Below are 22,013 nucleotides of genomic sequence, written 5' to 3'. Positions count from 1 at the left end.
TTGCAGCAGGCTGTGAGGTGGACTAATTGTTTAGGCAGGAATAGCCTGCATTTTTCTGGGGGCCTTGCAGTGCCTCCCTTCACGTGAGTACACTTGAATGTGGTAACTGGGGTTAGCTAACTAGAGGTTACTAGATTGCTAATCTCAAAAACATCACCTTCACTCAGCTCTGATTGCTATCTGTCCCAGGCAGGTCAGGATTAATACGATCTCCTAACCACGAGGAAAGGGCCAAATTTTAAGCCTGCTGACTTTTGAATGGGTCACTGCTTTAAAGAGATAACAGAGGCTCCCGTGAGTGCTTTGTGTTCAAAGCCCCTTTTCTTTTCAGTCGATTCCATTTCAGTGATAACTTGCTTAGTGCTACTGCTCTGAACTAGTTCTGTAGCGACAAAGTCAAATCATGTGGCCCTGTCAAGTTTTCCTGAACCTGCCCTGGAGGCGTGTGATCTGACACACCAGCCAGTCATCAGTGTAATACCATTAGAATTAAGGGCCATCCAAAAAGATGAACAATTGAACTGACTTAATCGCTTTTTTAATTTTGCTGCTTCATGTTGCAGTGGGCTTTTTTGGCACAGAAATGGGATTTCAGTTTGACAGCTGAGCTCTGCGTGAGGGAGAGAGAGACTTTATTTTCATTGTTCCCTGGCTGCTGTCATGTAGATTTAGAGACTTGTCTTTGTCTGGTGTGTAGGGGCCCTTGAGTAATAAAGTCCTTTAATTTAAGGTTTAAACTGGTCTCAGATGAAAAAATCAGCATTTGAAAAACAATTTATGTGCTCAGGTTAAAAATTAAATAAATAAAATGTTCATAAGCTAAGTGAAACATGTAAAACAGTAACAAGTCCATTAGCTTTCATCCATTCAAAATGTTCTGTAGCTCTACCATGAGTTGTTGCTTTGCAACCTTGTCTGAATGTAGGATTCTAGGAAGTAGTATCACTGGTGGATCAGTTATCAGTATTTTCCTTGTACACAGTGAAAAATTGGGGTGAGAAGTGGCTTGTAGAGCATAGTTGTCCTTGCTCAGATGTGATTGTGGTCTCTAACAGCCAGAAAGTATTGCTGAAATAATCTGAATTCCTTCAGCAGCATTTTAGTAGACAGATGCTGCAAAACAACTGCTTGCTTAGTTGGTGCTAATAGAAGTTTTATCAGAGCTGGATATGAGAAGTGGGCTAATAGAGGTTTTTGGCAGGTAAAAGGCATCTGGAGCAATGATGCAATGAGGGAAACTGAGTTGTTTGTCCTAGCTCTGTGTGAAGTTTCTGATGCTGTAAATTTAGAAACATCCTTGAGCAAAGTTTATTTCAGTAAGGGCAGTATGAAAGGTGATAAAGTAATCGTGATGGGATGTTGGTAAGTCCTGAACCGGAGGTTTTGTTGTAGTAGTGCAATGATACCTACTGATATTTAAGACCCAGGAAGAAGCAGTTTTGGGGTATGACTTAATTGAAGGGAACATAAAAATGAGCTTCCTGGACTGAATTATAGGGGGTTTGTCAACTCTAAGACAGATGGAAATCAAGAATGGTCAAGAAGGATAAGAAAGATTTCAGTTTGTCTATATAAATGTTATAAGGTTTGTTTCTGTTAGAAAGAGGAATAGGAGTCTTCAGCACTGAGGATTTTTGAAGATAGGTGGTAGAGATGGAGTCCCCCAGCAGCAAGATGTAGAGTGAGGAGAGCTGTGAGCAGAGCTAAGAGCCCTGGGGGACACCTGCTGAAGGAGAGGTGAATAAAAATATCCATGACCACTCATTTCTTACGAGCATATCAATTATATGCATGTGCTACAGAGCTCTGCATATACTTTGCATTCTCCAATAGATCTACAGTATTGCTTGGGGACTGTTGCTTTGGAAATGTTCTGTCTTTTTAGTTATCATAGCAGTCCATATCTGCAAATTTCAGAAACTTTGTCAGTCACCTTCCTGCTCAGTGTATTTCAGTATTGTATATCACTCCTACAGGGCATGGCATTTGGACTGGAAACTTCTCAGAGCATCCGCCTTATGACGTCCCAGATGAGAACGGCAATTTTCTGTCTCCAGTTCTTGCCGGTTTCTACATGTTCTTGACAATGATAATCCTGTTGCAGGTAAAAGACAAAAACCTCCCTGTTACCTCCAAGGAAGAAGCTATTCAAAGCTGCGTATAATCACTAATGAACAATTAATATCAACTAATAGCTGTGCAGTACCTTCTTAATCCTATTTGAAAATTTTGCTAGGAGTGTTTCAAATCATCCAAGTGTGAAATAATGTATCTTCTTTTTTGGTTTTTATTTTCTAATTGCAGATTTTTCTTCCTTGCTGTTGAAACCCCACAAGGATATAGATAGGAAGGACATGTCTTTAAATAACTTCAGAATCTCTAGCGTATGCAATAAAGAGGTTGTTTGCATCCAAATGTCAGCTTTTTTTTTTTTTTTTTCCCCTGCCTATGTCCAGAGTTCCAAAATAAGAATGCCACTTAAAGTCTCAGGAAAACAGTGAAACAAAAATTGTCTTTTTTGCCAGTGGCGAATAATAACTAGGTATGGTTCAGCTGGTTTAGGAAAGAAGCTGAATTAGAAGTAGGATGGTCGTGTATCTGAGTCTGATTAAGACTAATTGGGAGAGAACATTTTATGGGCTGGAGGAAAAAATCACATTTACTTTTCAGATTTCTTGATGTAACTGCTGAGATTTAAGTGCACAGAATTTCTTTAATATGAATGAAATGTGAAGATAACTTTCAGAGCTGCTCAGAGATTCCTTAGGGGGATTATTCTTCATTACTGAAACAGAATATTTGTGCACCTTAAGAATTCATTATTATTTCAGGGCAGGGAAGCTAATGGGTGGGAAGTGTTGTGTGCAAAGTAATTGCTTGTGAAACTTTTTTACATTAAGAGTTAGTCTGTGCTAGTGCATCCTTTCAGAGTTTCAGGAGGGTAAGAGCAAGCATGCTCCTCAGTCCAGAAAATGTGCTTTGTAAGAGCATCCTCTGAAAGACCCAGGAATCTTGTCTTAAATTTGCCACTTATTGTCCCTGTTTATCCAGTGCTGTTGTGTCCAGGACTTTTTTTTCCCCTGAACTATTACTGTTCAATCCTACACTATGTCTCTAGGAAGAACTGTTTCTCTGTGCCAGGACATTGCTGACAGAAAGCAATAAGACTTGTCTCACCCCTTACTGAGAACTTCATCTCTTTTTCAGGTTTTAATCCCCATTTCTCTTTATGTGTCCATTGAGTTAGTCAAGTTGGGCCAAGTCTTCTTAATTCACAATGACATTGACCTGTATGATGAAGAAGCAGATTTGCCCATACAGTGCCGCGCCCTAAATATTACTGAAGATCTTGGACAAATCCAGTATATCTTCTCAGACAAAACAGGGACACTAACAGAAAACAAAATGGTATTCCGACGCTGTACTGTTGATGGAATTGAGTTTTCACATCAGGAAAATGGTGAGAGACACTTTTTTATACTTGCTTTTCTCTCTGAGAAACTAAATTGTTATTAATTTAAATATTAATATTTAAACCTACTGAGCCCTCTGACTGAGTGTAAAGCTTTGTGGATTTGTCTCCATTTTGTGAGGGACTCCTGTTACGGAGATTCACGGAAGTGAAGGTGTTTTAAATGATTCGGAAGTCAGATGGGGAAGGTTTTCTGGTTCCCTCTGCAGGCATCTCAGGCTTTGCCCTGCATGCAATACCCACTCAAGAGTGCAAAGAGAACGTTTTCCCTTTCATTTCTAAATGAATGCCAGCCAACTTTTTATAAGCTCACAAACAGAGATTAGTTAGTAATTAAACTCAGTGGGTCCAAAAGTAATTACCATAGTCTTCTGTGTGATATGAAAGGTGCAGCTACACATTTTCTTGAGTCGACCCTAGCTGCAGTCCGTATCTGAAGTCTCATGGCATTCAGTGCTCTGAATCTGGGGGTTTGACTCAGGCCCATTCTTGGTCGCTACTTTCTCTCTCTACATAGTGCAAAGGATTGTAGTAAGCTGGCAAGCAGGTGTTTGCCAAAACAGGTGTTTGTGCTCTGTAACTGAAAACATTAGCAAATGTGTGAATTACCATATTTCACTCTCCTGTTCCAGTCAACTATGAAGTGCAGCTAAAGAGACCAAGCATTAGCAGAAGTCCATAAAAGTGACTGATCGCTTTGAAAACGCATTTTTGTTTTCTTGCAATAATAAACATTGGAGAGTGGGAGTTGCCAGAAACTGAAGCGGATAGTGAAGTTTTTCTGGTGCTGGCTTTTAAGATGTTTTGGCTTTAGTTTAGTTTGTTTCAGTTTTTTTAACCAACCAAGGAATTCCTCCTGAGCAATGCAAAAAACAGAATAAGAGGTAAGGTTTCATTTTCTCTTTTTACAGCTAGGCGCCTGGAAACCCACAAGGAGTTGGATTTAGATGATGAGGACTTTGCAAAACTGCAACACTTCACTCTTCCTCCCATGAATATTGAGAGACCAGCCACTTATAAGCAGAGGACCATGAGACCTTTGAGGAGGTGCCAGAGCGCTCGAGCTCATTTTCAGGGGCATACAAGGAACAGGTCACTCGGTCGTTGTGACAGCAACCAGTCTCAAGTGGCATTCAGCAGTACCATTGTGAGTAGAGCAGACTGAGCTAACGCATTTTGAAGAGTTCTCCTTTCTGTTGCATTTTGTGATGGGAAGCCAACAGGTGGACAGGAGAAATCCAAGCGCTGGCGGAGCTAAGAGAGGGAAGGGGGAGACAAAGCAGGGTCCGTGCTTAGAGTGTGCAGGCTGCAGTCAGGGGGGAGCTAGGTGTGGGTTTAGGAATCTGGGTCCTTGTATCAAAGAGTGCAGCAGAAGAGTGGGGGCACACAGGTGAGGTTTTGTGATGGTTGCTTGATAGGAGGAGGAGACATGAATTTGGGGTCCAAGGATTGATGCTGTGGTTCATAACAGCAAGAGGTACTTTGCACAAAGGGGAATGAGCTTTTTGTACTGTTCTGGTACACTAAAATGCCAGGGAAAGTGAGGTGGGGATTCTGGGCTGGGATTGTGCAAGAGGAGCTAGGAACGTGAGTCTGGGGCCTGGCTTTGCAGAAACAGGAGGTACAGGTCCTCCTAGGAGATGACAGTCGGGAAGAGGGTATGGGTTTGAAGTCTGAGTTTGAACATAGCTCAGAAAGCCACAAACTACTTCTGCTACTAGCACTGCAACATACCATCTCTGTTAAAGTTCAGCCACCCCTGTGCTGTGCATGCAAAATGGCCAAGCGGCACTCTCCAGAGCAGTTCTGGGAGTTTGTTAGGGTGTCAAAAGATAAATGTTGCATTTTTCAAGGCAAAAAAAAAGGCAGCACTTCTCACAAAGATAATATAAATTAAGCCAAAAGGGCTTCTCAGAATAAGGTCTTAAACCCTGCAAGATGTTGAATCCTGCAAGATGCTGAAGAGCCTTGTCCCCCTTCAGTAGCTAGGTGGCCTCTACCTCGCCTCAAGTACTGACTTGGAAGTACATCTTCCTTGCAATTGTAGGAAAATCTTAGACTCAGCTGAATTTTAGATCTGAAACTTCCCAAAATCTAACACAACCTAATTAAAGTCAGACTATTGTTTTCTTCTTTAAAGTTTTTTAACAGATATTTCAGAAAAGGCTTTTATGGACTCTAGGAGAAGGTTGAACACTTTCAAAATTAGAATTCCAATTAAAATTAAATGCCTGGAAAACCCTTCCAAATCTTGTTTTTTTTTTTAATTCTAATAAATACAGAATTCTCAGAACTTTATTTTCTGCAACTGTTCTTCTTGGCAAAGTAGTTTAAGTGCATTTTAAGATCCTACTTGCCTCATTCAGTTCCTTTGTCATGTAGTATATATCAGTCAGTATTCCTCCCGCTCTTGGAATATGGGGGGTTTGTCAGTTTTTATCCTAGCATTTTCCAGCCCAGTCCTCATGGGATGTTGAGAACCTCTCTGTGGGTTCTTGAGAACCCATGGGTCATGACTTTTGAGAACCTCTTATGGGTCATGACTTTTGAATTGTGATAAAGGAATTTCTTGCCAGTATATTTCCCCAATTACGTTTTTTACTGCCAGGCCTCTTCGCTTTCTTCTATAAATAAACTGCCATGTTATTTTCTTTTCCACTGTAAAAGCAGTATCTGAGGAACTAGTATCAAACATTAAGCTGCTGTCATGGAAATAACCAGCCTTAGCTGCTAATAGGTGTCACTCTGTCTGGATAAATCGTTTAACCAATATGACAAATATGAAGATGTAGTAAAAATGGAGACACTTAGGTATTGCCCAGAGGCTGTCCTGTATGTTGATATCCTTCAAATGATGCACAGTGGTATCTTTCTTTATGAGCCAAGCCAATTCCCTATTAATAAAATGGGGATAGTAAAATTTTCTGTGTCTCTCTGGCTCCTGCCCTTTGGAGCTTATATCACCTTGTCTGATGCATTTGTACTGCGCTACAAATCTGGAGCATCTTGAGTACTCCAGTTATACAGATAGTATTGTGGGCCTGAGTGTATCTCAGTAGTCAAAGTTTCTTAAGAAAAATCCATCTTTGAGCAATGTGTGATTGAAGACATGAAGATTGCTATTTGACTTGATTAATTGAAGGCTTGCAGAGCCCTTCTGGATAAATGGCTCTGTTTAAATAAAAGTATCGAAGTATTCAGTGGCAGTCAATGATTGTCAAACACAGTCCTCACTATGAAACTGTGAGACTTGGCTTCTTCAGACCAACAAAATGCAAGAGAAAAAAAAAACCCGCTTTATATAATAAACAACATAAAGTCCAAAGCCCAGTTGTTGGCATTGTAGAATTTGTTGTTGTTGGCTTTTTTCTTAATAAATATCAAGTTTCCAAGGGCTAATGTGCCAGCCACATGAAACTATTCATGAAAACTGGTAGCCTCAGGTAATAGTAAAATTGAAGAACTTTGCACTACTGATAAGACACAGTGGGCTTTGGGTAAGGGTTAGCACAGCATCTGCTACGAGCACCTGCATGTCAGAACTCTTGCCAAGAAAAGCATTTTAAAGCAAGAGGGCCGTTAACGTAATAGTATCCTACAAAATGTAAAGAGTTCAATTGGAAAGTAACTGTGCCAAACAAAAGATAATAATTTACAAATGTCAAATTTATATGTGAACAGTTTTTAAAGGAAAGTTATCTATGCAGTGATCACAAAATTTACTTACTCTCAATCAGCCTTACATGAATCGGTGATAAGCAGGTTGCATATGGTATTTTAAGTGCATTTGTAGAGTGGTAATTGATTGTGCCTGCAAATCAGCATGTTTGAACTTTGTCTCAGTATTCTGAGCAGTTCTGCAGTTCGGAAGCTCTGCAGCCACAGAATGTATTTCAGCCCGACTGTTTGTGAGAGTGTTCTCTGCTTGACAAGTTTTGATGTTTTGCTGAAATCCGAGAAGCTCTTATCAATTAACATGTTCATCTCAGTGCGTCTCTGAGATAGAGATGAGGATGATGAGTTTTTCATGGTATTTGATAAAGTTAATTAAACTGGAGCCTGCAGATCCTAGAAGAATAACTAAATAGCATTGCTTGTCTTTTCCGGAGTAAAAGTAACGTAGGTGTGATGCAAAGCATAATTCCTAGGGCTTACCCTCTGGTTTTGCCCCTTCCAATATTTTTGTCCATAGTCTTCATGATCCATGGCAGTTTGTGGAACCTCCTCACATACAATTTATGCAGTTCATCAGAAATGATGAATCCTATGTCCAGTTACAGCTTCCAAAAATTCAGTGGCAAAGTCTATTCAGTGGGAAAGAGCTCGACCATGTCTTGGACAATGGAAAAGCAAATTCCTAGCTTACTGTCAGCAATCATATCTCTTGCTACTCTTACTAAACATAAATACAAAGAGATAGAGACCTACCTGTTAACAGTTACACTTGGAAAATTAGAGACTGAGCTGAACAGATCTGTTTGAACACAAATTTAAGCAATTCCAAAAACTTATAGATGAGATTTGCTGCCAAGTCTATAGTGTTTATATTGATACCATAAAAATGTGCAATGCCTGTGTATGTCTTAGGTTTTATGTGGAATGGAAAAGAAAGAACAATGTAGTCTTTACTTCAGAATCTCCCAGGATAAATATAGTGACTGATTTATTCATTTCATAAACATTTATGAAAAATCTGGAGGGAGACAGACATCACAGAATCACAGAATGGTTGAGGTGGGAAGAGACTTCCGGAGGTCATCTGGTCCACCCCCCTGCGCACCTACAGTCAGTCAGCCAGGACCATGTCCAGACGGCTTTTTAATGTCTCCCAGGATGGTGGCTCCACAACTTCTCTGGGCAACCTGTGCCAGTGCTCTGTCACCTTCACAGTAAAAAAGGGTTTCCTGATGTGCACGGACATGTCCATATCTAAAGTATCTAATGCAATTGGAAAAAGAACAGACTTACCTGTTCTTTCACACCTCCTGTGAAAACAAAAACTGGTTTTCATCCTGCCTGTCTAGCCCTCTGGAGAGACAGCCTTTAGCCCAACTAGAGGACACCATCTCATTTTAGAACCTAGAAGGTGGCATTGGCCAACTTACTGGTTTCTTTGGGTACCTCAAAAGGAGACAATGCCAGTATACTTTATTAATTTCATTCCTTGTGGCTGCTGCAACTTCTCAGAGGGAAAAATAAAATAATGTATTATAAAACAACAGAGCTATGGTTGACAGAAGGACTTAAGGGAACTTTAAAAGAGTAGGAAAAATATAAAGTGATAAGCAAATTTGGAACAAGATAGAGCATTAACATTTCCTCTGTCTACCTTTAGGTGTTTTTAGGAATTAAGATTGTGACAGCACATTTCCTTCTAGATTTCATAATTCCAATAAATAGTGCCTTGCTATTAGACGTATTTCATGAAGATTTCAGTTGTCCTATTGTCATCAGGTTTTAGTGCCATCAAGTAGAAGAAATGCTATCAAATTAATGAGGAAATCTTAAAAACTGAATGGCACTAGCCATTTTATAACATCAGCATTTTCACTAACAAAATTGCTAACATTGAAAAGGTGGTACCTTTAACTGATGATCATCATTAGTGCTGTTTTATTTCATTTCCTTTTTTTGGTTTTTTGGTTTTATATATGTTCAGGCTGGTCAATGAACAGACTTGTTTGTTTGAATTTTTATCTCCTGAAGTTCCATAAGGCTGGAACTTCAGGTCAGCCCTGTTTTCACTGAATATGAAAAAGAAAATGAGAAAAACTTTTCTGATAAATATTGATTTTTGTATTATTTTTTTTTAAAACCTGTCTCTGAGGCCATAATTGACCTGACAACTTTCTATTCTTCCAGAGGAAAATTTCGAGTTCAGAAAGTTTCTGCTGAAGTGGAATACCTACTAGTGCATTGTCATTTTTGGTGTGAACTAGAGGCAGATATTGAGGATATAGATGCAAAAGAAATTGGGTAGGATGATGATGGATAGGAGAGGCTGAGATCCATGTGTAATAATTTGTGGTTCGTGAGGTTCATTCTAATTGCAATGCATGAGGAAATGATAAGAATAGCTGGGGAAACAGTCAATGAGTTTCTAATCATTCATGTTTTGAACTTAATATAATACCCAACATAATCGTTTTGAGAGTTGTGTCTGCACATGTTCTTTATTGGAATTGCCCAGTTAAGCTATTTGGGATTGCTATACGTAGCAAGCACAGTATAGGCCACAGGCACACGGTTACCCACAGTAACTGTCTGCTGCAGTACAATATTGTGAAAGGGTTTCTAAAGAAAGACAGCTTTAACTTTTCAGCCTCTGATCCCTTTTAAGAGACCTGAGAAGATAACTAAAAAATCAGGCTTGTCCTCAGTATGTGTCAGTTTGCTAGAGAAAGGACTGCATCTATACTTAAAACATTTCCCCGTATGTGAAACAAAAAAGCATGAAAACACCAAGCCAGAGGAACCAGAGCCTCCCGCAGCAGAGAAAGTGCAAAACTTTGTTCCATCTTTGGATTTCAATTGAGCTCTGTGCTGCAAAATGAGCAGTAGATTTATTTGCAATTATTAGGATGATTTAAGAACGCTATTCACTTCAGCAAGCAGGAGTTACAATGCAACATATTCAGCTCAGCACAACACAGACATGAAGGTGGTTGGTTGACTTCTGCTGCATATTTAGGGAATTTAGGAAAACTGTGCCAGATTGAAGGAGGAGAGGGTAATAGCTGAGATGAACTAGAAAGCAGCTAAATCACTTTGGCAGTTCCTTAAAGAAGGCATCCAAAAGTGTTGGCTCACAAGAAGGTGTCTTTTAAATTTGGAAGCTCTTGTTAAATATGGCCCTGAATTAAATCCAAACTAGTCTCTGCTAACATGAAATTTCCTTTAAAAATAACACTGCCATAGCCCTACATCAGATTAAATTGTAGGTAAGTGACATTATTAAGTAGTTTGGCTTGGAAATTTAGGTTTGATTAGAAAGAGTGTGGTGGTAAAATTACAGTAACATTTCCGGAACAAATGAAGTATGTATGTATGTATTTATTTGTTTATTTATTGTCAAAACTGAGGAAGAACAGTTTGACACAGCTTCTCCTTCTGGGTGCAAAGCAAAATTACTCTGGAAGCAAAAAGCGATACTGCTGTAACCAAGCCATGAGCACAATATATTCTCTGTTGAAATAACAATCAGCTCCCATACTGAAATAGGAGATCCCAAATCCACTTCCATCTGGAACGCCCTTTAATTCAGTAGTCAGCAGTTTCAAAGTTTGGGGATACAGTATAGGTTATTCTTGATTTCTAGTAGATCTCAAAAGAAATAACATTTTGCAATCATCTTCTATTTCAAGACATTTCCTTCTAATTATCTAGTTATGCAGCTTTTAGAAATGTATCTTTTTTCCCCTAGATGTTAAGTACAAAAGGCATTTACCTTACATAATTCTAGGTGTAAATTCAATAAGAGGCAAGAGGAAACTATCAAGTTGATAGTTCTTCCTTGAGGACAAGGGTAAATGGGAATAATCCTCATTAAGTAATTTCTCTTCCAGGAAAAGGATGTGACTCCCGATAGCAGGCTGCTAAGGCACGTGAGAGAAGCTGCACTCCAGACTGAAAATCTTTCTCCTTTTGTACATATGAAGACTTCCACATCCCTTACTGACTTTTTTCTTGCCCTTGCCATCTGTAATACAGTCCTGGTCTCCACAGCTACCGAGCCAAGACAAAGGGTAATCTAACTTTAAGTATATAAGGAAAATTGATTATGCTTCCCTTTAACAACATAGAGCAGTGTTCAGTGAAACCTGAAATGGTGAAAAATAGTTTTCTTGGGAGCTCTACTCTAGTTCTTTTACCTTTTGTGTAATATCTACTGTTTCACTGCCTGTGTATATCCCTTCCTAACATGGTATTTTATGTTTGATGAATAACTATGACTACCACAGTATCTGCATTTTTTCTTTTAGATTTTATATTATATATACTGTAAGAAGTTGAATGTACTGGGTTTTCTCTGATCTCCCAGGCCATTGACAGAACTACAAGAGGCTTGATTCCATCTCTGCTTTAGAGGTAGAGATACAAATCACCGTCAAATTTGGATGCCAACTCACCTATGACTCCTCTACTGAATTCCTCCACCACAGTTAAATAAGGGGGGGGGGGGGGGGGGGGGGGAAGTTGCTTTTCTAATTATCGTCATTTAGATACAGAAAAATATACTGAGGTTTTGAAAAGTATCTTGTAATTCACATTTATTTATTTTTAACCATAGGTTTTCTCATACTTCTAGGTCACAGTCCCACCACCAATAAAACCTTCAGGAATCACCCTGGAGAAGATTCATCAGATATTTCAACGGCTAAAATTAGCAAGCCTTAGTCAGTCTTTTTCGTCATCTCAGTCTAGTTCAGACCTAGGCACCAGCTTCAGTGCAAAGAACACCGAGGGGCATCTTGCTGCGTTGGATTGCTGTGACAATGATGACTGCTGTGCCAGCGGTAGAGGTGATGAGCTCCAGGGCAAGGGCAGCACAGATATTGGTAGTGCTTCCTTGGATGAGGTTTTTAAATCCGTGACTAACAGTTCTTTGCCAACAGACTTTTGTTATGAGGCTGAGAGCCCAGATGAGGCAGCACTTGTCTATGCTGCCCAGGCATATAGTTTTACTTTAGTGTCCCGAACTCCTGAACAGGTGACCGTACGGTTGCCGCAAGGCACACTCCTGACTTTTGATATTCTCTACACTTTGGGATTCGACTCAGTAAGGAAAAGGATGTCTGTAGTGGTAAGACACCCTCTAACCAAGGAGATTGTTGTCTACACAAAAGGAGCTGACTCTGTTATAATGGACTTGCTGGAAGACTCTGCCAAAGGTAATTAGCCAATAAGCTACTTCTGCTGTGTCTCCTATAAAGAAGCACAAGAAGTTTGCAGTACTCTTTTCTGCATGAAATATTATATCTAGGCATTAGAAGTATAAAAAAAGAATAAGCTTTCTCTAGTGTTATCCTTGCAGATCAGAACTGAGGTATTTACTTAACCTGAGTAGTGCTTAGAATATGGAATGGGCTAATTAAAATTCACTGACAGCGCTAACCCATGTGGATAGTGTACTCTGCAATAATACTGTCATAAGGGCCTGACCATTGTATTTCAGCTTGTCAGCAAGAGTGCTATAACATTAACAAAGAAACAAACAAAAAAAACCAAGTAATGTTATCTCAAAAGAAACCAGGATCTTTAGCAAGCTTTCAGCTTATGCACAGCCAACACTTTTGAGCTTTTAAAGGACTTGCTCTGGAATCCAGTTTTCTCTAAGGCCCATTCTTTTTTAATCTTAGGCCATTGGGTCTGAAATGTGCTTAAAATATGGAATCTTTTCCTTGTATTTCACAGCTGACATTAGTGCAAAGAAGAGAATGAAAAGAATAAAAGAAAAAACACAGAAGCATCTGGACTACTATGCCCGTGATGGCCTACGCACTCTGTGCATAGCTAAGAAGGTAGGAGGGCATTAGCCTAATATTGTTTACAGCTTTGCTTTGTACATGTCAATAGATTTATGTAATGGTTGTAATTCTTTCTGCTTCAGAGAACAAGCCAGATGCAGCCCATCTTTTTGTCCCTCTATTTGATTGCTCTGCGGTCTTTTTTTCCTCTTTTTCCTCAGTGTGAGCAGATGATGGATTTTTGGTCAACCTCAAAACATTCATTTCTGTTTCTCTTATGGTAACTCTAGCTGACCTTCTCTACAGTGATTCCAAGCAAGAAATAAAAAGTCCGCAGGGGAGCCAACCTTTTTCTGTTTTGCTTAGCATTCAGCTTTCAAAAATCTTGCCCTCAGCCTGGGTTAGTACATCTTAGCCTGATACTTTAATAGAGAAGTTGTCTATGTGCAACAAATAGGTCACATTCAAGCTCTGGAGGAATGTAGAGCAACCTTCAGAAACTGTGTGTTCCAGTTCAGAGTCCCAACTAAGGGCTGTGTGATCAAGAGTTTCTGTAGGTCGTGTTTTTAAGTCTCAGCTGTAGGCCATTTACACAAACAGGAAGGCAGGTCTATTTTTCTCATTACTACTAGTTCCTGTAATCTTCTCTTGGAAAAGTTTGTGTTATTGTAAAGGCGACACAGTACTTTACCAGCCTGGATAGGAGTTAAGTCTCCGTGATCCAGAATGTTGGCATTCTTCTCTTACTTAAATTTAAAATGAGCTCTGTTTAAATTGTGTTATGCAGGTCTTGAATGAAGATGACTTTCAAAAATGGGCCAATTTTCGTCGGGAGGCAGAAGCAGCAATTGACAACAGAGATGAGTTGTTAATGGAAACAGCGCAGCATCTGGAGACCAAACTCACCTTGCTGGGTAGCTAAAAATAAGAATCGTCATTGCATGAAGTATCACTTGCTCTCCTGTGACATTCTTGGCAATCAGACAGACAACAGCTTATATTAATTTATATCAAAAAGTCTTCCTCTGAGGTTTGGAAATCTCAGGGCTAGGGTATACAGTCCAATGACAGTGTCTAAATGAGTTCTCGTGCATTTTGAGCAGCAGTAACTTTGAAAAAGTGTACTGAAATTATCATGTGCCAGGAGCAAAGAACATGTACATCAGCTGTTACTGTGGCTCAGCTGACACAGTAGATAAGGAAGTTCCCATAATTCAATCACGTGTCTGTGTCCTTAGATAAACCTATAAAATACTATAAATTAACTTCAGTTTTGAGCACAAATTCCAAGGGAATTTTGGTAATTAAACTGTGTTATAAAAACCGATAACTTAAACTGCTGCCCACACATAGGCATTTTTGCTAGTGAATTCCTGCTGTCGTTGCATTGTCATGTTTGCTTTCTGCACTTCATAAAAGGATATTTCATGTTAAAACTTACATTCGTTGGTACGTGTGCATCATCCATCACCATCGTATCTAACACTATTCTGTTACATTACGGAGCACTTCAGTGCTTTCTTTTCTATTTTGTTTCCAAACATTTTGTTCATTAAGACTTTGATTTTCAGAGTTGTCTCAGTCTCATCTTTCTGTGAATACAATCTGTGCCCTTACTTCATTATCCTGAATTTCTGTGATTGTAAGCTATTACCATTATGGCTTCTCATAATCTCTGCAGTGATTTAAAAAATTAGAGTAATAACAGTAAATGCCATAAGAGAACCACGTAAGAGGTAATGTAGATCTTGTCATAATCTGTTACCTTTGCCAACTCTTACGGCTCTGTGTGCTTCCATACTTTATTTCACAAAAAGTGTTATTTTAGCTTAAATCAATATCTATCTTTAATGTATCACAGTTACAGCATCTTCAAACTGACCTCTAGTGGAAGAGGTAAGAAGAGGAGTATTGTAACATTCAGATGGTGATCTACCGTCAGGATGAGTGTTGGCAACTGCTTCTAAGTTTGCGCATTTCAAAAAGAAAACTTACTGTACCGTTTCTTCTCCCTTTGATGGGTGAAGCATCTAACTTGACAATAGGGACAGCATTCATTTAAATAGTCAAAGTTCATCTTTTCTGGTTGCTTTGATGGACTTTAATGCAGTACTTTAAAAATGCATATGGTGTAATTCCTCTGCCAGTACATTGTCATTTTGGATTATTAAGAAGCAATGAAATGCCTTAATCCAAATGCAGATCCTGTGCCTGTGTGTTTATTTGCTGAACACTACCTTGGCTCAGCTCTTGATAAATTCAGGATCATGATTGGAAGTCAAAGACCTTTTTTAAAAAAGAAAATAGCAACATGATTTCCAAATGAAAGAAAACTAGTTCACTTCTTCTTTTCCTGTTTGTCCAGGAGCAACAGGGATTGAAGATCGGCTGCAAGATAGAGTGCCTGACACTATTGCGGCTCTTCGAGAAGCTGGGATACAAATCTGGGTCTTGACAGGGGACAAACAGGAAACAGCAGTAAACATTGCGTATTCCTGTAAACTCCTGAACCAAAGAGACACTGTCTTCACCATTAACACTGAAAATAAGGTGAGAGAGATGCACAGAATTTGCTATCTTTCCCTTGTTTTGTGTCTTGCAGCTTGGCACTGTTCTGCTTTAGGCTGCATTCAGCACAAGAAAACAGCCAACCAAAAACCCACATAGCAGCATTAGGCCAGAAACTCTTTAGACCACATGTAACAGGATGAATTGGAACACAAGACAGTTATGTAGAGTTTTATTCAATTAAAATACAATGATTTTTCCAAATGAAAATATTCTTTAAAAACAATTACCCCAATAGTGAAAGAAGGTAATATGCAGTTTAAGTGCCTGATTCCTTAATATTGGTATCTGGCTTTTCACCTTCCAATGGAAATTTCAGCTACAATGTTATTTTAACTCCAGGTGACAGCTGTAGGAAGACATTTGGAAAGTACTGTATGAATCAGTCTGGAAAAAGTATGCAGGTGTAGATTTAATTAAATTCAGAACTTTCTAGTCACATGTTCCCTAATAGGATTAGGCTTAATCAGAAATTCATTAGTGAACAATTTAATCCACTATCTTTTTGTGTAAGCAGCATTTCACCATCTTGGAAACCTAAATATAGTTCTAGTGGGCTGGTTAAAAACACAGTCACTTTCTTGACATTCCATGGTGGCACATGTACTGGTGTGCACAGACATTCCCTGAATTTCCATGGGCAATAAGAAGGTCAGGCAGTAGGCGAAGCAAACATACTCCAAAATGAGGATAATCACTTCAAGGGCACGTCTGTCAGCTCCTGTGACTCACTAACATACCATGAACCATCTATGGTGCAATCTATGGCTATTCCTGAAACCGTCTGAATGGAAGAGAGGAAAGAGTCCTAACTTTTGAAGAGGGTAAATGCCATTAAGGATGGTGAAAGTAAAAGGCTTTAGAAAAGCAACCTTGGCTTTTTCAGATTGTGAAGCTACATAAGTAGGGTACCAGGAAAACCATGCCTTGCTTTCGGAAAGCAGGATGGCCACTGCTATGCACAGCCTAGCGTCTCATCCCTCCGGGCATCCTGGTGGGACAGATGGCTTTGTGAGATGGATTTAGGGGAGAGTGAGTTCAGGCATTATGGCTAAATCAAACCTGTTCGCTAAGGAGAAGTCAGCTGTGACCATTTCTAAAGCCCAAAAACAGGGTCCAAAATGCCAGCTGTGCTGTCCTCTTTATTTTCTTGACCTCTTACTTCCCGTACAGCCCCGAGTGCCATGGAGGTGCCCCAGGCAGCAGCCGCTGCCCTTTTCCCAGTGTGCTGCTCTGTCCCTTTTATGCAGCGTACCCTTGTGGCCCATACTCAGCAGTGACAGGAGTCACCGTGAGACGAGCCTTTCCATGGGTAGAGAGGAGGTTGAGGAGGGAAGGCAGGGCTTCTTTCTGTGACTAGGCAAGTCACTGGTCTCAGTTGCCTCAGTTTTTCTCCCCGCAGAAGAGGGGTTACAGATACAAGCTTGCCTTTCTCTGTAAAGCTGTCGTGGGGATTAAGTAAATATAGTTAAAATACTGACTGCTTTTCTTGTGATAGGCAATCGTATAGAGCAGTTAGATGGCCTACTTTCTAACTGCTTTTGTCTGCAGTTAGTAGCTCTCCAAACAAGAATAAAACCCTATGCAAATGTCTCTCTCTCTTAATGTCACGGAAATAGGGAAACACACAAAGATGATATGGAATTTGGCACAGAATACATTCCTTGCTTCAATGTGTAATTTCATTTGATACGCATATCTGCTTTAACGGAAGGCAGAATGAATATATTTAGGATGGAAATTAGAAGATGGTTTCTATCAGAGAAGTGATGCTGCAGGCGGGACCACCCTGGCTCTAGGAAACACAGGCGGGTGCACTTACCCATAGCACCCTATATGGCCCTCAGTCCAGACCCAGATGCAAGCTGCGCACATACGGGGGCTTGTGTGAATACGTGTGGTTCAGTGGGCACTGGAGTTGCTCCACAATAAGATTTAGCTCCCTCCCTTTCAAAATGAAGCCGAGGACACTGCTTCTGAAAGTGTCTCCCAATGGCAGCAGCGGGGGAAAACAAATAATACATGCAAAGCATTTAACCTATTAATTTTGCCCAAGTTAACCCTTGAACCGGCTTCTGTGGGAAGGGACTCTCTCTCCCCCCTGAGCCCAGCAGCTTATTCAAACACTGAAAATTAAGCATCTTCCAGGAAGAAGCAACACAAGTAGGTAGTTTGGGGGATTCATTTAAAAAGGCAAGCCAAGACAAACCAGGAATTTCCACTACAATTTTTGGTTTGTTCACAGAAAGATGATGCTTCGATATTTTTTAGAGGTTTTCAGCGTGCAGGCTAGATGCAGCTTTTTATTAGATGTCAGAGGTACATTTGATTCCAGAACCTCCCACTTAAGTGTAATTTAAATCTTGCAAACATCCTACACATGTACCTTATGCAACACAAAGTGAAAATAACATTTTAGAACTGAGTCATCACTCAATAAAGTTGACAGAAAAGGTAGAAAGGGAGTGATTAGCTCCTCAGGTATTCAGTGCCATGACACAGAAGGAGGACTTTTAGTACTAACAGGCAGCAAAATTACTTTTAGATCATTCTGGATTTTCTCCAATAATGGTGCGCCAATTTAAGAGATCTGTATGGGAGAGGTAAAAGTGCTCCCCTTAAATCTGTTTGTATTTGATACTAAGTCAATTCCAGTTGTTTGCACCTGAAAGGGGACTTCAGTCCAAAATGAGGCAAATTTGGTAAGAAGGAAAGACTCAGTTTGTGTTTGAGGCACAGTGCTGAGAAATATGAAGCTTTATTTCTGTCCTTAACTGTGACACACACCTGATTTGTGACCTAGAAAAGGCCAAACTGTCAAAGTTACTGGGTAATTTTGAAAATCCGGACCTCTTGTTTCTCTACTGCAGTTTATTTCTGAGGGAAACAAATGCTGCAATATCTCACATCATTCGTACTAGAACTAGATTTTTAAAATCTCCTTTAGAAAAAAAGGATCTTTTTTAATATTTCTGTAATCTCAGCACTGCAAATACAAATATGCCCTCCTGATGTGAAGATTGTTTTCTTTTCTTCTAAAGTAATTTCTTACTACCATTAACTAGCTGATAAGATGGGCAGTGTTTTCACTGAAGGATTTGATTACATCATTGAAATAATCTCAAATCTTATGAATCAGTGCATTTCTCAGTTTTCCCTAATGTTTATCTGATAGGCTTAAACCCACTGGCATGACTATACAAACATATACTTTTTAAGTGCTGTGCTGTAAAGGAGATAACTATTTCTAGAACCACTTCTGTTTTTTCACAGGAAACATGTGAATCTGTCTTGAATTTAACCTTGGAAGAGGTGAGGAAGAATTATGAGGTTGAAAAACCACGGAGGAAAATTTTTGGTATTATCCCAACATCTTTCTCAGCCTCTGAGGCCCCCAGTCCCGAGTTTGGACTGGTGATTGACGGACGGACGCTGAACGTCATCTTCCAGGGGGGCCTGGAGGAGAAGTTCCTGGCGCTGACGAAGCACTGCCGCTCGGTGCTGTGCTGCCGTTCCACCCCTCTTCAGAAGAGCATGGTGGTCAAGCTCGTCCGGAGGCAGCTTAAAGTGATGACCCTGTCGATAGGTACCTCCATTCTCAATCTCACAGGAGAAAGGGGGAAGCAGGTTCTTTCTTTATGAGTTACGGAAATGTATGGAATATATTGTATGAGCTATTTCTCGTGCCTCAGATAGATGCAGGGGGAAAATCACATTGAATAGTCTTTCCTGATCAAAAACCATACGAAAGTCCTTCTTCAGCTTTCACTGAGCAAATCTGGCCCCCATTTAAACAAGATGAAAGCACTTCAAATTCAGAATCTCCCAGCAGTCCCTTTCATGCACACCAGTACAAACAGATGAACGCATTCCCTGCAGAATGCCTTCACTTTGGGTGTGGAAAGCAGTCAGTAGTAGTCACTGTTTTGGCTTTTCATAAAGCCCTTTTCCTGTCAGATTTTCCCAACTGGTGAAAACAGAGTTATCCCCAGAGTGGTATTAAACACTGACTCATTTGCTTTTCACCTCCAAATAATGTGAAATGCTTTGAATTTCCTGCTCCAGTTTTGGTAAGTGATCCCACTAAAATCCTTGCAGAATTGATTTTTATGACTTAAAACTAAAAAATACACCTCTGTGGACCAAACAGAAAAGGAAGTCTGATGTATTTTAAAATTTCTTGCTTTGCCTTAGAGTTCAAAATATAAGCTTTCAGCCTTCCGCTTCATTTATTTTGCTTTACCAGCTTACCTGATTCACAATCTCCACATTGCAGGAAACAACCATGGCCGTTCTTTCCATGGAAATTTGGTTATGTATTTAACATATTGCTGCGAGTTAGAATCATAGACTAGTTTGGGTTGGAAGGGACCTCTAAAGGTCATCTAGTCCAACCCCCCTGCCATGGGCAGGGACATCTTCAACTAGATCAGGTTGCTCAGAGCCCCGTCCAGCCTGACCTGGAATGTTGCCAGGGATGGGGCATCCACCACCTCTCTGGGCAACCTGTGCCAGTGCTTCATCACCCTCAGCGTAAAAAATTTCTTCCTTATGTCTAGTCTAAATCTGCCCCCCTTTACTTTAAAGCCATTCCCCCTTGTCCTGTCGCAACAGGCCCTGCTAAAAAGTCTGCCGCCATCTTTTTTATAAGCCCCCTTTAAGTACTGATAGAAAGTTGAAATGAGCACAATAATTCCTGAAATTGGCTTGTTACGTGGTCAACTGCAATCAAATTTATCATATAATTTGGAAAATTCAGTGAAGTAGGGTGCTGCAACGCATGTTGCTGAGCATATGGAGTTCACGAAGCAGAAACATACAAAACAATGGAGATGTAGATGGTGTCGGGGTGTCCATGCCACCACCCAGCTGGTCCCAATGTTGGGCTTAGCCCTGGTGGATCCAGGCCTCCTGGGGAGGAGGATGTTCCAACCAAGATCAGAGCCTAGAGGTCATGATTGCTTGATGCTGAGTATCGGTTACCCTAATTAAGATGCATGGTAGTACAGAATAGCCTTTTCTTATCAGCATAGCTGGGTTTTTTTTCTTGTTCTGATATAGGCATTTTGTATTAAGCACCCTTTCTTGCAGCTTTATTGTTCCCTCCTGTCTTCCCATTCTAGGTGATGGTGCAAATGATGTAAGTATGATTCAAGCAGCTGATGTTGGAATTGGAATCTCTGGCCAAGAAGGCATGCAGGTATCCCTTCATTTCCTTTCCTCTTTTGTCACATGGTCTCTTGCTGCTTAATAAGTTTCATAGCAGCCCTATACTCTTGAGCATCATCTTAAACATGCAAGTTGGCATCATTACTGTTGTAAATTAATATGCAGTGCATAATTATGGGTCCAGCCAAAATAAGAGTGTTTTGAGCCAACAATTATCATGCATGGACAAAGGTGTGTTTGCTCATAAGCCTGGAAAATTAGCAGATGCCTGTCCAGTGTTAGGTTAGCATCTGGTTTCTGAATCATCTCTGCTATAGCATCTCCAGGTTGTGTTGATTCTCTTTCAGTGTTTTCTGCCCCAAATTCTTTCCGACACATCCCCCTTCCTCATTCTTGTTCTGCAGAGATAGAAAGCTCCAACTGTTTTCTCAAGGGGGTTTTTTTTCTACAATATTCAATAGTAGGAAATCATTTCAATGTCCATGTTCAACTTTCATCATTTTGAGTGGGAAAAAGATATATCGTATAATTAACTTCTATTCTTTTTACCAAAGGCTGTGATGGCTAGTGACTTTGCAATATCCCGATTTAAGCATCTCAAAAAACTGCTTCTTGTCCACGGACACTGGTGTTATGCTCGCCTGGCAAAGATGGTGATTTACTTTTTCTACAAAAATGTGGTAAGATTATTAAAATTCTGAAGTTTTCGCCCTAGCAAGGGTTAAGTCCAGGGCTGGGGGGCAAGGTTGTTTTGGTTTTGTTTTTTGCAGGTTATGCTCTCTTACTTTTTATGAAGCTACAGTACCTGTTTCTTCACTTTGCAAATTTATAGTATGCTACCTCCTTCTTAGTAATGTGCTGCATAAAGCATTGAGGAAAATATGGGTTCTAAATATATTTTGAAATAGCATTATTCCAGAGGGAAAAAGTACTCAAGGCTTAGTAACTTTTATATGGTAGTTCAAGAAACTTTATTAATAATACCCATGAGCCTCAAAATAAAATTTGCATAAGGAAGAGCAGACTGTTAGTGCTAGAATATAGAAGATGACTCTGCACTAAGAATTGGTTGCCTGTGAAACCTCCGAATTTTTGCATTTAATTTGATAGGAACCACTTGCAAGTAATGATGAAGTCATAGCTGGCATTTTTATTAAAAATTTAATGTATATGCAAATGAGCTGTGCATTGAAGAATAATGTAAAGTGGAAAAACCTGATAGTAATACAGTTTCTACAAGACTGTGCAAACAAGTCCATTTGACATGAAATACACTCTGAGCATGAAAGACTACTTACTTAGAATTCAAAATAGCTGTTGGGGTTTTTTTTTTTATA

General features: G+C 39.8%; 1 protein-coding gene across 3 annotated transcripts in view; it reads left to right on the top strand.

Moving 5' to 3' along the window:
* The window catches only part of ATP10B (ATPase phospholipid transporting 10B (putative)), a 56,163-nt gene that overhangs the window by 26,868 nt on the left and 7,282 nt on the right, over positions 1 to 22,013 (top strand). For 2 of the 3 annotated variants that reach the window (XM_076350113.1, XM_076350112.1), the window contains 11 exons: positions 1,977 to 2,104; positions 3,208 to 3,460; positions 4,384 to 4,619; positions 11,038 to 11,217; positions 11,781 to 12,363; positions 12,887 to 12,993; positions 13,727 to 13,853; positions 15,305 to 15,489; positions 18,781 to 19,093; positions 20,631 to 20,707; positions 21,231 to 21,356. In XM_076350113.1, the coding sequence (XP_076206228.1) occupies positions 1,977 to 2,104; positions 3,208 to 3,460; positions 4,384 to 4,619; positions 11,038 to 11,217; positions 11,781 to 12,363; positions 12,887 to 12,993; positions 13,727 to 13,853; positions 15,305 to 15,489; positions 18,781 to 19,093; positions 20,631 to 20,707; positions 21,231 to 21,356 (2,315 nt within the window). The remainder of the gene's footprint in view (positions 1 to 1,976; positions 2,105 to 3,207; positions 3,461 to 4,383; positions 4,620 to 11,037; positions 11,218 to 11,780; positions 12,364 to 12,886; positions 12,994 to 13,726; positions 13,854 to 15,304; positions 15,490 to 18,780; positions 19,094 to 20,630; positions 20,708 to 21,230; positions 21,357 to 22,013) is intronic. The other variant, XM_076350114.1, reaches the window with a different exon arrangement.

Source organism: Aptenodytes patagonicus, chromosome 12 (genome assembly GCF_965638725.1).
Source record: "Aptenodytes patagonicus chromosome 12, bAptPat1.pri.cur, whole genome shotgun sequence".
Classification (NCBI taxonomy): Eukaryota; Metazoa; Chordata; class Aves; order Sphenisciformes; family Spheniscidae; genus Aptenodytes; species Aptenodytes patagonicus.
The sequence above is the reverse complement of the archived record's forward strand: the minus strand, read 5'-3'. Positions and strand labels throughout refer to the sequence as shown.